Below are 16,762 nucleotides of genomic sequence, written 5' to 3'. Positions count from 1 at the left end.
AATGACAAGAAAAAAATTAAAAAGAAATGGCTTAATGAAAAGTAAAGATGAAGAGTAAAGAAAAAGGAAAAAAAAAATGAAGGGACGCTTTATTGTCGAGAAATAATCGGTCCGAATTGTACGCTTAAACTTATATTTACACAGTATTTCTATTGTTCTACGTACACATACAGCGAGAGGTATACTGTTTGTATTAAATTTACACGTATATACATATATACACGCATATTAACGCGTGCATATACATATACTTGAGATATATATATGTTTACCGCCGTATGAACAATCATCCCGGGTGTCTACCGAACTACTATTCTCTATCTTTAAACGTTTTTTAATAATTTTATGTTTATATATATATATATATATATATATATATATATATATATATATATATATATATATATATATAAAATCGATCTTAAAAAGAAAGGAAAAGAAAAAGAAATCTCACTTCAATTTCGATAATTAAAAATTGTTCCTTTATAAAAATATATTACACTTGATATCCTTTACAGGAACATTGCAAAGAGAAAAAAAGAAAAAGAAAATAGAAGAAGAAGAAGAAGAAAGCGTTAATAATTTCTAAATCGATAGACACCCCGTTGGTCGGACCTGAATTTGCCTTGCACTGTATAGTGAAATACCGTCAGCATGTTAATTGTATATGTCAAGAATATTCTATCAAATGGAACTGCTTTTTATTCTATCGATTGTCAAATATAAAAAATGATGAACATAAAAGAAAAAAAAAAAAGAAAAAAAAGAAAGAAAAAAAAAAGAATTACGTTTTAACTTCTTCTATATTGTAATTGCAAATTAAAGGAAAACGATCGAAAAAAGAAAAAAAAAAAAAAAAAAAATTCAAAAAACAAAAACAGAAGGGAGAAATAGAAAAACTATTCTCCACAACTTGGTTTTGTGGATTTCTTACGAATAATATCTTATATCATCTTGGTACAGTAATGTATCTTACATGTAATGTGTAATCTATATTTTTCTTGTAATGTATCCTTATCGTAATTTTATTCGTAATAAAGAATATATTATTTACATGGTAAATCGTTGATGTATTTGTGGAATTTTTTTTTTATAGATATCTTAAAAAAAAAAGAAAAAAAAATTAAAAAAAAATGCAGAAAATCATTTTTTATTAAAGTGATTATAGTAATGAAGTATACAACAATCAATTTATTTTCTTGGATATCATTAAGCAAGAAATTCTAACTATGTCACTTCAAATAATCTTCGAGCGCATATATATATATATATATATATATATATATATATATATATATATATATATCATACTAATTAATTTATAAAAAACCATGTGAATAGAAAGAAGAAATTGAAAAAATAATATATTATGTTCTACCTAAACTAATGAAACATTTATTATATCTGTCAAAAGTGACGGCGTTAAAAAGCACGAAAAGAACGTTGTAGAGAAAAATCTTTGAAATTAAATATATATACATATACAGTTTTATCTTAGTTCGAAATTGTATGACTAGTTACAGTGCAATGAAAAAAAATCTCATCTCATTTTTATCACATATTATTAAGTCAATTGTATCATTATATTATGGTCTATCTATATTTTTTAAATAATCTGAAATAATTCCAAATTAGATCAAAGAATTTACATTTTTAACTAAATTATCGGTTTCGGCGATCTCCACAAAATCTTTTACTCCTTTTGACCGGACGGAAAGGCATATACTTGCTCCATTTTCATGCCACTTTGCTTTAAGTAACACACAACATCCCTTTGCTATAACGCGTTATATATACATATATTATGAGATTAAATTAATTTAATTAATTTGCAAATAAAAACATTAATATATATACCAATTTGTCCTCGTTCATGAGCAGCGGCCAATTGATTGACTACACGTCTTTCAACTTCATATTTAATCGAACGTGCACCATAATGAGAATCATATCCATCAGCTAATACTGATAAAACATCTCTCTCCCATTTTAATTCTATCATATGCCTTTCACGTGCACGTACAGCCCATGCCTCTAATTCTCGAGCTACTAATTTTAATAATTCTGCTCTAGAAAATGGTAAGAAGTAAACAATTTCATTTATTCTACCCAAAAATTCGTCTCTTCGAAAATACGCTTTCAATATCGGTCGTACCTATATGAATAATAATTTAATTAACAAATTAAAATTATTTTAATATTTTTATATTAAAATAAAAAATTAATCGTACCACTTGATCTTTAAAATTACGTGATATTTCAATATGTTCTGGTTCTTGATCTTCGTTCGAATTTTTATCGAGTCTTTGAGATAATAAACGGTTTGCTTCTTCGCGAAGCTGAATGGCATATTCTGCGATCTCTTCGTTTGCTAAATTTGATGTCATTATAAATATAGCATTCTTACATTCAATCGTTTTTCCTTTACCATCGGTTAATCTTCCCTATTGAATTATAAATATTAATTATCAGATCATTTTTTAATATCTAATTAAATATTTACTAATAACTTTTATTAATTATACCTCATCAAATAGTTGTAATAGTACTGTTAAGACATCGGGATGTGCTTTATCAACTTCATCAAATAATACAACAGCATTAGGACATTTTTTTAATAACTTTGTTAATTGACCACCACTTTCATGCCCTACATATCTAAACAAAAAAAAAAACAAAAAAAAAACAAAAAAAAAACAGAACATAAAAATTAGACATGAAAAATTAGTATAAAGGTTAGAAAATATATATAAATATACCCTGGTGGTGCACCAATTAATTTAGCAACTTCGTGTTTCTCTTGATACTCAGACATATCTAAGCGAATAAAGCCACCTGATTTATTTTTATGAATGTATGCTGCTAATTGTTTAGCCAACTCAGTTTTTCCAATTCCAGATGAACCAAGAAATAAGAATACCAATGGATGTTCTTCATCTATCCAACCATTCTCTTTTCTCCTAATAGCTTAATGAATAATGATACATATTTTATATTTATTTAAAAGGAAAATATATTTTATATAAATTAAAAAGTTATATTTTCTTACTAGATGCAACAATAGAAATTGGTCCTTCCTGTCCAACAATGTGCTGCTTAAGACGTTGTTCCAATGGAAATCTACGTCGTTCTTCTGCTTCCTAAAGTTAATGATCAAAATTATGGATAGAATTCTAAAAATTCTCAAAGAATATACATATCAAACAACAGAATATTTGTGATTATTTTTTTAGGTATATATATATATATACTTTTTCTTTCAAAATTTCATCAAACATTACAGCATATTTGATAAGCATTTCTTTAATTTCTCCTTCCTTTGTGTATTCTACTGGTCGATGTCCTGCATCATTTTCAACAGTAGGATTTGCTCCTGCATCTAATAATGCCTTTACACAACTTTTAGAATTAGCTAGAACAGCATAATGTAATGCTGTGAAACCATGAAATGTAGCTTTACTGTTCAATCCATCAAAGAATTCATCTGATCTTCTCTCAAATACTAAAGATTATTTTGATGCCATTAAAAATATAATTATTTATTAATTTACATCATAAATATTAATAATTAATTTTATTGAAAATACCTTCTCTTATATGTAAACTTTTTTGCGTAGCAGTTTTATAAACATTAATAAAATTGTCTCCTGCATTTAAGTCAGCACCCTTTTCTATCAAAAATTTAACTGCATCTCCTTTTCCATTTATTGCTGCTGCTTGTAAAGCAGTCCAACCCAATGGATGTCTCTCATTCACATCGATACCATCTGACAATGCCTGTATAATAAAATATAACAAAATAACTCCATTTCCTTAATACATGTATAATCAAAAATTCATTTACATACTTTTTTAAGTTCCGGTATATTGCCATATTGTGCTGCACGAAAGAAACGCTTTTCTAGATCACATAAAATGTACATAAATGTTAGAAAAAGAAATAATATTAAAATGTGATACATTTTATAATCAAATACTACATAATATTTTACCTCTAGTAAAATCAGGAGAATCACACAAAGCTGTGACAAGGCCAATACCTCCTAATATTAATCCTAGATTTTTATAACGGCTTTGATTCGTATCACTCTTTCCTATTCTGAGTGGGCCAGTTATATACTTAAAAACTAATGGATTACACTTTGTATAGAATGCATCTATCAATTTACATAATGGATAAGCCTGTTTCTTTATAATATAGCAACACTGTCCATAACCTCTACTATATTGACAGAATGTATCCCTGATTCTACCATCCTTTCCAAGCTTCAAATAACTTAATATTATTTCCGTATGTTTAGGACTCCTCATGGTGAGATATAATTTCAAGTTACACCACCGTGACATTTTCAAAGTATTATTTCTTTTGCTTTATTACACACGTGACTTTTTTTGGAAAACATACATACATTATAATATTAACTAATATTTGGTGCTCCTTTGAAACGATTGATAAATCCGTGTTTATAATTTTATAATTCGTTATCCCGATAAAATTAATATCCATATTTTTTATAAAAATTAGAAAAAATCATTTATTTCGATTAAACGCGAACATATTTTAAGAGGATCCATTGACAATTATGTAGAAATAAAACATGCATGTTTTTCAAAGATATAATGCGTAATTGAAAATAATGTATTATAAATGTTACATATAATTTCCGATTAAAATATTAAATAGATATTAATCGTATAAGAAGGTTAGTATCGATTCAACACGTAACATACAACAAAAATTTCATCGATCTAATCGCGTGGTCATGAGTAACGAAAAGAATTTAGGTCATTTGCGTAGAATCGAATAATTATCTAAAATAATAATTACATCCTGAATATTGAAATAAAAGAGAAACCAAAAGCATTCGTAAGAAATGTATAACGTCATCGAAAAATATTCGAAGGACGAAGGAATGACGATAATTTTGAAAATTAATTGACCGCCGACCATTTTCTAAGTCGAGCCAATCATATTCAGCCAACGCGGTGACGAAAAATTCAAATTTTCTTTAAAGAAATGAAATTCATTCAAATTATCCTCGCAATTCTAAACCATTTTCGATCGTTTTTAAAAATTATTTTAATTTATTCGACATATTTTGAAAAAAATATATAATTTTATTCAATTATCAAAAATTCAATCGTCATCGATTGTTCGAGAAAACACATATGCGTTTTGCATTGCGGAAAGGTATTACGTCGCAAGTTTCCAGAATATTCCAGAGGAAGTTATTGACCAATCAGAGAGCTTCTAACCAGCGCCATGATGTTTCAGCGGGCTATAGCAGAAAGCTATCGTCATAGTCACGATCGGAAGGATACTCTCTTTCAGTTTATCGTATGCTACTTGAGCGAGCGGATGCTTGTGACAGTGTGTCGCTTTATTAACAAAATTAAGGCTTCAAAAATTTTCTCGAACTATCACATTCGATTTACGTTTCTTTATTTTACGAAATCGTTATCGCAGAGTGATTGAGGATATACATATATATATATATATATAGATATATATATATAGAAAAACAAAAAAAAACTAATCCAATTGATTCGTGTATACAGTGTCGTTAGGAGAACATCGTACAAATTCAAGAAATCAGCCATGGCTGCTATGTCCGTGATCGGGATCGACTTCGGTAATGAGAGCTGTTATGTAGCCGTAGCAAGGGCGGGAGGTATCGAAACTATAGCCAATGATTATAGCCTTCGTAACACACCGTAAGTTTCGTCATTCTTATCGGAAGATTTTGTCATTTTCTCTCTTTATTATTCTCTCTCTCTCTTTCTCTCTCTTTCTCTCTCTTTCTCTCTCTCTCTCTTTTTCTCTCTTTCTCTCTCTCTCTCTCTCTCTCTCTCACTCTCTCTCTCTCTCTCTCTCTCTCTCTCTCTCTCTCTCTCTCTCTCTTTCTTTCTTTCTCTCTTTCTCTCTCTTTCTCCCTTTTTCATCATTGAGAAGACTGCTGATCTCTCTTAACATGCCGGTCTTTTTTCATTCGTACACTTTTTATTTTTCTCTCGTAAAAATATCTCGACAACGGTGTTTTCTTTCATCTATCATCGACAAAGAAGAAGATCCATGGGCGCTCCGTCGTCTAATACCAAAAATGGTAAAACGTCGAATTATATTTTTGATCGATACCGATGATTCGCCGCCAACGATCATTCTCTTTTTATGATTTCGATATAAATTTTGTATTATATGATCATTTCGAGTTTTATGTTTAAATTTAATTTTTATTTATTTATTTATTTATTTATTTATTTATTTACTTTTTTTTTTTTTTTTTTATATTATTATCAAAATATATTCGAATCTTTTTTCGTCCATTCCTATTAAATTTCTCTTTCATTTTCTTCCCTCTATTTGTATTCGTTCGATAAATTTCGAATACTTTTTTTTTCCCTTCGTTTCATCGTGAAATACATTAATTCCAATATGATCCGCTGATATCTATTTCTTTATATATATATATATATATTTTTTTTTTTTTTACACACACTAGAAAAAGACATGTCCCACTACGTTAGATTTTTATTTTGTTTTTCACGTGTCTTCGCATCTAAAATTATCTGTGACAGTCAGGAATATACCTGTTATATACATTTTAGCGCGGCATACTGTGTCATATGATATGTGTAATATAACGAATATAAAATTCATGGAGAACAAATTTTGTTACATAAAAAAAAATCAATCATTTATTACACAACATATTTTTTTGTATAATGCTTATCACGATATTATCATACATCATCATACCATTCATTTTCTAGAGGAAACATTATTGATCCGTTGAAAGAATTTTCTAGAATTAACTGGAATTGCACTATCTTCTTAAATAATTATTATATTTTATATTAAGGAATAATTATAAATTAAATGGTAAAAGATTGAAACGATTTTCTTTTTCTTCCTTTTTTTTTTTTTCTTTTTTTTCTATTTTTTTTTTTCTATCTTTCAGATCATGCGTAGCATTCAGTGGAAAAAATCGTGTACTTGGTGTAGCAGCAAAAAATCAAATGGTAACCAACATGAAGAATACCATTTATGGATTCAAGAGGCTTTTAGGTAGAAAGTTTAATGATCCCCAAGTACAGCGTGAACTTAAAGGTTTAACATATAAAACCTCCCAACAGGCAGATGGAAGTATTGGGATACATGTAAGCTCTATTTAGATCATAAAAAAAGTTCATTCATTCTTCTAATACTATAAATTAGTTCACTGTTGTACATTTGTAACCTAAAATTATATTACACAAGTCTGTTCGGTAGCTTCTAACAACGAAGAATGAGAATTAATTGGCTGTTTTCCAAGTACTTTACAGTTTATGAGGACTCAGATTTTATTTATATCATTTTAACATATATTATGCACGATGAATCAGAATTTCATTCAGTTTATAGTCCTCATGAATAGTTTATATTAGTTTAGATTAAATATATGATAATAAATATTTGATAAAAATCCTTTCTAAATCTTTGCTTAGACTTTCTATGTTTTATTATTTACAGGTACAATATTTAGGAGAAGAACATATTTTTTCACCAGAACAAATAACTGCAATGTTATTCACAAAATTGAAGGATACTTCTGAAACGGCACTTCAGACAGCAGTCAACGACTGTGTCATATCTGTACCATCTTATTATACGCAAAATGAAAGGCAAGCTTTGCTTGATGCTGCACGTATTGCAGGCCTAAATGTTCTTAGATTGTTTAACGAAACAACTGCCACTGCTCTATGCTATGGTATTTATAAACAAGATTTACCAGCTCCCGAAGCACCACCAAGAAACGTTGTTTTCGTTGATTGTGGCTATGCTAGCTTACAAGTATGTGTTTGTGCTTTTCATAAAGGAAAACTCAAGGTTTGTATTGTATTATACCTTATTTATTAAATAAATATATTAACAAAATTAAATTAAATTATTTACAATCTATTAATATTTATTACAGATGTTATCTAGTGCAGTCGATAGTAATTTGGGTGGTAGAGATATAGATATTATCTTAGCAGAACATTTTTGCAAAGATTTTCTAGCTCGATATCGCATAGATCCACACACAAATCCGCGGGCGTACTTAAGGTTACTTGCCGAAGTAGAAAAATTGAAGAAACAAATGTCAGCCAATTCTACTACTCTTCCGCTTAACATCGAATGTTTTATGAATGAAATGGATGTTCATGGTGAGATGAAGCGATCAGACATGGAAACTATGTGTAGTCACTTATTCAAACGTGTTCAAACAACACTTTTACAATGTCTGGCAGACTCTAGTAAATATTTTCAATTATTTCAAACAATATTCTTCCCTATTAAAAAAGAGGAGCAATGTTATATCTTACACTAATATTTTATTCCAGAATTAAGAATATATGAAATACATTCAATAGAAATAGCTGGTGGATCTACTCGTGTCCCTGCAGTGAGACGTGTAATCGAAGATTTATTTGGTCGTTCAGTATCAACAACATTGAATCAAGACGAAGCAGTTTCTCGTGGTTGTGCATTGCAATGTGCAATGCTTAGCCCTGCAGTTAGGGTTCGAGAATTTTCGGTCACCGATATACAACCGTATCCATTGAAATTGACATGGGATCCTACTCAAGGAGAAGAAGGGTAAATGTCCTAATAGCTTATTTAACAAATGAATACTAAAAAAATATATATATATAAATATTTCAATCTTTTGTATTATACATTATATAGAGAAATGGAGGTGTTTGGACATAATCATCCAATCCCATTTTCGAAGATGCTAACTTTCTATCGTTCAAATTCATTTACGCTTACGGCTAGCTACAATACGCCTCCATCATCATATCCTGAAACACATATTGGTATGCATATATTTCTCTTGCAAAATTTAAATAATTAAAATGAAAAAGAAAATTATTCTCATTCATTCTTCTTCTTCTCCATAGGTGTCTTTGTTATTAAAAATGTTAAACCAACACCAGAAGGTGAGGCATCGAAAGTTAAGGTAAAAGTGAGAATAAATCTCAATGGCATCCTTACTATTGCATCGGCATCGCTCGTGGAGAAACGTGAACCAACTCAACAAGAGAAAGAGGAAGAAGAAAAATTATTGCAACAACAACAGCAACAACAACAGCAACCAAATAATATGGATGTCGAACAGCAACAACAGGATAATAAGAAAGATAAATCTGATCAAGAAGCACAAGCGAATGAACCGCCAGCACCAGAGGTAAATTTATGTTTATATAATTTTAATGATTTCTTTATTGATTTATATAATAATAATGTGTGGCACATTTAAAAATATAATTATAATATATAATCATATATCAATGATATAACCATTTATTTGTCCATTGTTGATCATTAACAGGGGGCAAAAGATCACATGTAACAACTATATATATATATATATCTTCATATATATATATATCTTCAGATGCATGATTATGTAAGTTTGTTGTGGTTTAGGTGAGCATGGATAAAACTCGAAGGAACTCAGATGCTGACAATACTGGAAGAGGTGTTAGGGGTTCTGCCCCTTCCTGCTCCTCGAGGATTCTCTCTTGGTTCAGCTCGGTACGCGACACACTACCTCTACTTGGACCCATACGCATAGATTTCTTCAGCAATTATTATGCTGATTTTATTTCTTACATTTGCTTCAGTTAGGTCATCATTATTATATCATATTATTATACTAGTCATGACTATCCTATTATTCATAAATATCAAAGGCATTGGCTGTCTTCTCTATCATTAAATTCTTATTGAATTCATCGTTTGTATTTTAATCGCGATTTGGTTTATCATTACAGGGTGCAATGAAAGTTCTGCACGTATTTCATCAATTGAAAATACTTTCTCTATACTTCTTCAATACCTGATAATCTTCTATACTTTATATTGCCATGCAACAACGTATTTGATGTGATCTTTCATGTTGTACATACGTAGTTGAATACATTGAAAAATTTAGATATCACCATTGAATCAATCGCACAAAATCCATATATTTTCTCTTTCATGTTGTGTATATATATTTAACGAGTTTTAGGATAGTGCTATATATATATATATTTATTATTTATTATTACAATGAAAAGCACACTTGCATGAAATATCAAATGCATATTAAAATCCTGAAACTCTGTGTCGATTTCTTCTGCAATCTCGACCATTTAAGGATTATCTTTGGTAGTCATATCTCCATTCTTTAATCAGCATGGAGTATTAGTAAAAATGTTTTAATAGTTCTAGATATATATATGTACATATATATATATATATATATACTGAAAGTATAGTGCATATGGGTCCAAGATACAGCTGTGTCAGCCGTGCTGTCTGTCTTTGCTCTGCTATTCTTTAAACTGGGTCGCAGAAGGAAAAGAGACAGTGATATCTCTTCATATGACTGCCATCTTGTAGTTGTGTGAATTATTACTAGTTGTAAAGGCAGGCAATGCGGGTTCAGTTTTTTATTCGTACAAACGTATAAATTATGTATTTCTTTAAGAGAAATACACTTTTTAATATTCTTATAAATGTTTTAATCATCGAATGAAACTGTACGAATTATAAACTGTTATACGCATAAGAACTTGTCCTTGTGCTCATCTTTATTTAACAATTGTCGACGCCTGATTTCCAATTTGAATCTCCCCGTGTTCTTGTCTAAGCTTTTTACTTTTTTTTTTTTTTTTTTATACTTTACACATTGTTATGATTTTATTTTTATTATAAACCTAATAAAGTAACGTATCAAAAATACAAAAATAAAAACAAGTTGCAAGAAAGTAATAATGTGTACAATGGAGGTAAGTCGAAAGAAAAAAATATAAAAAAGAAATATGTATATGCTTGAAAGAACGAAACTTTCTTGTAAATGTTTTTTCTAATACGACCTAAATCGTGACCTATTTTTTTATCTATCGTAGGTGTAAATATATTATAAAAATAAATAAAGAAACAACGTTATCGTATAATTATATATGTTTCAGGGAGATGATAAAGGAGAAGATGCCAAAGGCAAGAAAAAAGTTCCTGTACGTACTGTCGAATTACCAATCGAGGCAAATGTTAATGGACTATCTCAAAGAGAGTTAGATGCGGCCTTAGAAAAAGAGGTATTGTTATTTTTCTTTTCGTTCTTTGAAATAGAAAATTTCTATTGTATCAATCTAATTCTTCAGGTTTTTTTTTTATTTTTAATATATAGTGTAAAATGATTGCCGAAGATAGACAGGAAAACGAACGTATAGATGCACGTAATGCATTAGAGGAATACGTTTACGATTTACGCAGTAAACTTACCGATGATTATCAATTGGCAACTTTTGTTACGGAAGGTGACAAAGATTCACTTAGCCGTACGTTAGATGAAACTGAAATTTGGCTTTACGAGGAAGGTGAAGATTGTCAAAGACAAATTTATATAGATCGTCTGACACGCTTAAAGGTAATGTAAAAGAAATAAAAAAGAAAAAAAATATATATATATATATATATATACGTGTATATTAGAGTAACAATATGTTAATGATTGATGATTATTTATTGGATAGGCGCAAGGTGAGCCAATAAAAGAAAGGAGACGAGAATTCGAAGGAAGAGGTCATGCATTGGATGACCTAGCAGGTGCATTACAACTTGCCAAAAAGGGAATAGATAACATTAAGGCTTCTTTTGGAAAGGACGATAAATATTCTCACTTAACGGATGATGAGATAAAGAAGGTCGAGAAAATAGTTCAAGAGAAATGGGCTTGGTTGGAAGAGAAACGTGTTGTACTTGCTGGTACTCCACGTACGCAACAGCCACCAGTAACTGTATCTCAAATACGTTCGGAAAAACAGGTAAATTTGTTAATAAATTTTATTTTATAGAATAATTTTAAGGATTAATATATATATATATATATATATATATATATATATATATATATATTAATATTTATTTATTTATGATTATCTAGGCATTAGATAACATTGTATTGCCAGTTTTGAATAAACCTAAACCTAAGGTAGAACCTCCTAAAGAGGAAAAACCAAAGGACAAAACTGCAAATGATCAAAAGAGTACTAATCAGAATAGCGAGGGCGACGCTCATCAAAATAATCAACCACAAACCGAAGAAGAAAAGATGGATGTTGAGTAACAGTCGTCTCGATTTATGTTTTTCTAATATTATTAAATTTACCAAGATTGAGAAATGGTGAATATTTCATTATGAAATCATCTTCATCATTGTCACACAAGCGCCTGATATGACTTAGTTAGACAGCACATGTTGTTTTTCTATTTCTGTATCTGTTTCTCTCTCTTTCTCTCTCTCTTTCTCAGTCTGTCTTTTCCTCTCTTTTTTTCTCTCTTTCTCTCTCTCTCTCTCTTTTGTTTTATTTTCCTTTAATTATTATCAATCTGATAAACTTCTAGTTCGTTGAGCGATCGTTTGTTATTCGGAAGTGAGTGTCTTGGAAATGCAGATAAATAATACACCCCAGGTGAGAATAGCTTTAGTAATTACATAATGAATTATTCGTACTATCGTGTCATTCATATATTGTAATATATATATATATATGTGTATGTATATACATACATACACAAAATATAGATGTATGCAAATGTAGTATATGTATACAGGGTAGGAAATCACTTAAAATATTAAAAGTTTATTAAATTCATTAAATGTATAATAAAAATAATATCACCGGTCTTGAATAATTCGACTCGGAGAAATTTTATTCCACCCTGTATACATGTATCATCTTTTTCGTACCTTTGTGACATATTTTAGGTGATATAACAAATTTATGAGAGATTTATTATATAATTAATAAATTTCCAAGACACGATTTAATGAAGAAAATTGCTCTGCCAGTGAGATACTCAAAAGAGACTTCCTGAGTATTCTAATGCCAGTGAAAATGTTTAATGCTAAGTTAAATTAAAATTAACTAAATTAAATTGTGAAGTAGGAAACATCGCTGGCGATCTTATATATTTAAAATAACACGTATTGTTCATTCCATCGTTTTCGAAAGCGGACAGCGAAAATCTACTGTCACACAAATTTATGTTGCATTTATGATACTTAAATAAATTAATGTTTCACTTATTAAATTTACCAAGCCTGCTATAGTAGTCACATTGAGTAAGTATTAGGCAGCTGTAGCTTTACAAAAGCTACTCTCTTTCTTAAGTAAAAACAAGTACAGTGAAGGAAAGGACTGTTGTTATTTTCATTAATTTTCATAATGAAAATTGAGCTTTCAATACCGGAATAGTAAAGTTCTAGTTCCTAGTTAATTAGATATACTTGTAATTTTACATAGTGACAATGTGTATATAATTAATAAGCTTTGGTACATTTCAGCCATTTTATTTTTGATTATTCATTACTTTGACATATGTAATATCTCTATCTTCTGGTCACAGCAAGGCACGCACATTTTTTTTTATTTTTATTTAATTTAAAAATAATGCCTTACATATATTGATTATAATAACACTATTATTTATGCTTGATAAAAATAAAGAAGAAATTAAAAAGATAAGAATACATAGCTATTTATTGTCGATGTTATATTCAATGATCGTAATATGATTTTTCATTAATTTTTGAAAAAACATTAAATAACGAAAGTTCATTGAAATTAAAAATTAAATCATCTACTCCCAATATCTATATTAATATAAAAAATATTATAATAGAGTTTTAAATTCAATAGGAATGTTATTCATTTTCAACATATTTTTTTCATCATACAAATGATATTAACTTTTGCTATATCATGCACCTGATGTATCTTACATAATCAAAACACTTTGTATATTAAATATCATCAAGCTTATGTAAATTATATATTACAATTATACAAGCGAACCACATTTTCTGTTAACAATGTCTTGACTGTGATTAAATGTAGATGAATCATGAAAGTGTACTAAATTGCACGCGTGGACTAATAAAAGGACTAATCTTTCTTGACTTCTGTCTTAGATCGTTCGTCAAAATATGCTCTGTATATAAAGGCTCCCAATGCAATATGTAAGACCACGATTGCAACTCCTGCCGAATATACATTGCTAGGTATACTATTTGTTCCCAATAAACCTGTAAAAGCATTAAAGATATCAAAAAATTTTATCATTGTCGATAAAGAATTATGTTTATATATAGAGAAACATATATATAAGAATCATTAAATTAATACCATCGAATATAAAGATCTTGCTCACAAAAAACGACAGCACAGGTAAAACTAATATTATTAAACAGTGATACAATACTGTCTTAAAAATTTGCAATTCTGGTAATTCCTGAAATAGAAAAACATTGATCAATCTTATAAAATTTTATTAATATGATTTTCAACATGTTTCCATCACACTAACCTTTTTATTTGACATGGTATATGAATAATATATTCCAATATAACTTGCAAAAAGAAACCAATATAATATTGGTCAAATGAAAATATGTTGATATTTATATTAATGAAAACATGATATTAAATAATACTGCATTTAAGTACATAGTTATAAAAAGCTAATAACCAGACCAATATTAATGAAACGTAGAAAGAAAATTATTAATTTTATTCTACACTTTTTTGCAAACTAATCACAAATAAATGTCACACAACCGGCTTAATAATAAATTGTAGAAAATTTAGCTGTATTCATGTTATAACGCTTTTAGCATGAAGATTAATCACGTGCATACAGTATCGCCAACATTGCGAACAATGGCGCCAAATTTAAATATAACGGTAGAGAAACAATTTCGATTTACGTAATTGCAACGAGTTATATTATTATAATAAACAGAAAGAATATTTTATTAACTCTAACTTATAAACAATTACTCTTATTAATTTTATTTTAATTTGAAAATAGAAATATGATCATGCGAAATGATTTATTTCAATAAAATTATCGATGTACATAAGTTATTATATCGATATCATGTTCTTTTCAGAGACTGATCGTGATTGGTCCGTTTTATGTAACGAGCCAACGACGAAAATGGCGGTGAATGTAAGAAATATTAAGAATTCAAATTAAAGGTAAATAATTTCTAATTTTATTCACATACAAACATTTTAATTTCGATAATTATTACAAAACGAAACTTTCAGTATGAAAATAAATATCAGAAGTACATAATTCGATGTATCTCTTATATGTTAAGTACGACACATGTAAAGAGAGTATTGAGGTTAATCGAAAGCGCGTATAAAGAGTACGTTCCTGATTTAACGATAACTGTTGCATTAAACTGGTTAAATGATCCTTCAACGTTAGGAATCCTGATTGAATCACCGATTACAGTGTATTCTAAAAATAGAATAGCAATCTTAGAACGAAATAAGAATACAATCTTAGATTCTATAATATAGACATAGTATTTTCAAATAAATAAATAGAAAATATCAATATGATCGAAATAAAATTCGAATAATTTTAACATATATGTGTATACATATGTATATCGAACATTTTGACTAGAGAAGTTAGAATATTGATTAAATGACCTCATTGTTTATATTTTAGAGAGTATAAATCCAGAAAGCATAATTTCGATTATTTACTTTCAATATGTGCATATTATATCAAGTTATAATTAAGTTTTACACAACGTAGGCTTTAACTAACCTAAATTTGTTAAATAAATTTACAGCTATCTCTATGTGAAATCCATTAGGGCACGTTCACACAACATCTACTGACAGGTGCAAGTGTACTTAAGAGCGCGTAATCCAAATGCTAATGAATTCATTACAGGTAAAGAATTAATTTTATGATATCCGTTAAGATGACGTCATTCTTATAGATGCATACGATTAAACATTTTCTTTTATTGGTCGTTCTTTTATATTGTTTGTAAAGGGAACCTTTACGAAAGAGAAAAGCAAGAAAAAAAATTCAGATAAGAAAATTTCACGAATAAAGAGAATTATATTATAACTGAGAAATAAGAATATTATTATATTTTGATTATTACTATGAAGATGGATAGCATGAGGAATGTCGTGTATAATTTTATGATGATTTACGATCGTTAATGCGTATCATAAATGTCTTCGACAGGTATCATGATATGGTTTAACTATCAAACTCAAAGCCCTTGCCATAAATTTTCCTGGAAAATCCTGGCCTTTCACGCGCAGGAACGTTGTATACAATTATGTCTACGTACTTAACACCAATCAGAAACTTGTATAATATATATATATACATACACACACACACATATATATATATATATATATATAAAAACGAATCATTAGTTAATTATTAAATGATTATAACGATTATGAAAGTGAATTAAGTAGATATTATTATTTTTAACTTGGAGCAGTTTCATAATTACACTGGTACAAATGTGTTAGGATTGATGGAATCTATGTTATAGGCCTCTCAGATTTCTCCGTGATGATAAAAAAAATCTTATTGTCCTTTCGAATCTGGAGTCGATCGTTACGTTAGAAAGAGGTCATTGAACTCGGAAGATCGAGCCACCCGTTCTCTGAGCTCGGCGTACGGGTCAAGACGAAAGAGAGAGTAGGAAAAATGGGTGGTAGGAGTGACGAAGAGGAGGAGAATGAAGCGTACGAAAAAAATGAAAAAAAGAAAAAAGAAGGAATAAAAAAATTGTGAAGAGCTCAGTGCCTGGTGTTAAAGAAGAACTTGGGTAAGTCGGTAAAATTTAAAAAAGAAAAAAGAAAAAAGCAATGAAACTTCTTCGATGAGTTAAAACTGGCTAGC

At 29.0% G+C, this 16,762-nt stretch overlaps 3 protein-coding genes across 4 annotated transcripts; 1 reads left to right on the top strand and 2 right to left on the bottom strand.

The window, feature by feature from the left end:
- Positions 1-1,404: 1,404 nt before the first annotated feature.
- On the bottom strand, positions 1,405-4,925 carry LOC118444311 (mitochondrial disaggregase). The gene is made up of 10 exons (XM_035872479.2): positions 3,993-4,925; positions 3,849-3,901; positions 3,588-3,777; positions 3,252-3,502; positions 3,050-3,140; positions 2,760-2,967; positions 2,526-2,658; positions 2,232-2,444; positions 1,858-2,155; positions 1,405-1,777 (listed from the first exon to the last, which is right to left on the bottom strand). Exons 1-10 carry the CDS (start codon positions 4,345-4,347, stop codon positions 1,632-1,634), a joined length of 1,938 nt encoding a protein of 645 aa, XP_035728372.2. The 5' UTR covers positions 4,348-4,925; the 3' UTR covers positions 1,405-1,631.
- Positions 4,926-5,327: 402 nt separating this feature from the next.
- Positions 5,328-13,979, top strand: Hsc70Cb (heat shock protein 70Cb). Of its 2 annotated transcripts, XM_035872469.2 has the most exons (12): positions 5,328-5,715; positions 6,960-7,158; positions 7,511-7,867; positions 7,956-8,277; positions 8,365-8,620; positions 8,711-8,841; positions 8,926-9,212; positions 9,455-9,562; positions 10,987-11,112; positions 11,205-11,444; positions 11,551-11,841; positions 11,961-13,979. In XM_035872469.2, exons 1-12 carry the CDS (start codon positions 5,600-5,602, stop codon positions 12,141-12,143), a joined length of 2,616 nt encoding a protein of 871 aa, XP_035728362.1. In that variant the 5' UTR covers positions 5,328-5,599; the 3' UTR covers positions 12,144-13,979. The 2 variants fall into 2 exon arrangements, with proteins under 2 accessions (XP_035728362.1, XP_035728363.1); XM_035872470.2 differs by lacking the exon at positions 9,455-9,562 and having other exon boundaries at positions 5,329-5,715.
- LOC118444312 (vacuolar ATPase assembly integral membrane protein VMA21 homolog) lies at positions 13,966-14,673 on the bottom strand. Its single transcript, XM_035872480.2, has 3 exons — positions 14,387-14,673; positions 14,206-14,311; positions 13,966-14,105 (listed from the first exon to the last, which is right to left on the bottom strand). The coding sequence occupies exons 1-3, from the start codon at positions 14,399-14,401 to the stop codon at positions 13,966-13,968; spliced, it is 261 nt and encodes an 86-aa protein (XP_035728373.1). The 5' UTR covers positions 14,402-14,673.
- Positions 14,674-16,762: the final 2,089 nt, after the last annotated feature.

The sequence above is a fragment of the Vespa mandarinia genome, chromosome 13, assembly GCF_050613455.1.
Source record: "Vespa mandarinia isolate Hongniang chromosome 13, ASM5061345v1, whole genome shotgun sequence".
NCBI classification, from domain to species: domain Eukaryota; kingdom Metazoa; phylum Arthropoda; class Insecta; order Hymenoptera; family Vespidae; genus Vespa; species Vespa mandarinia.
This window is presented reverse-complemented; position numbering and strand designations above follow the sequence as displayed.

Coding starts and splice junctions, on each gene's coding strand:
- LOC118444312 (XM_035872480.2), bottom strand. Junction 14,106..14,205: donor CAAGATCTTTATATTCGATG/GTATTAATTTAA, acceptor ATGCTTTTACAG/GTTTATTGGGAACAAATAGT.
- Hsc70Cb (XM_035872469.2), top strand. CDS start 5,600: ATGGCTGCTATGTCCGTGATCGGGATCGACTTCGGTAATGAGAGCTGT. Junction 8,842..8,925: donor ATATCCTGAAACACATATTG/GTATGCATATAT, acceptor TCTTCTCCATAG/GTGTCTTTGTTATTAAAAAT. Junction 9,213..9,454: donor ATGAACCGCCAGCACCAGAG/GTAAATTTATGT, acceptor GTTGTGGTTTAG/GTGAGCATGGATAAAACTCG.
- LOC118444311 (XM_035872479.2), bottom strand. CDS start 4,347: ATGTCACGGTGGTGTAACTTGAAATTATATCTCACCATGAGGAGTCCT. Junction 2,659..2,759: donor TTAATTGGTGCACCACCAGG/GTATATTTATAT, acceptor TTTTTTGTTTAG/ATATGTAGGGCATGAAAGTG. Junction 2,445..2,525: donor TATTACAACTATTTGATGAG/GTATAATTAATA, acceptor ATAATTCAATAG/GGAAGATTAACCGATGGTAA.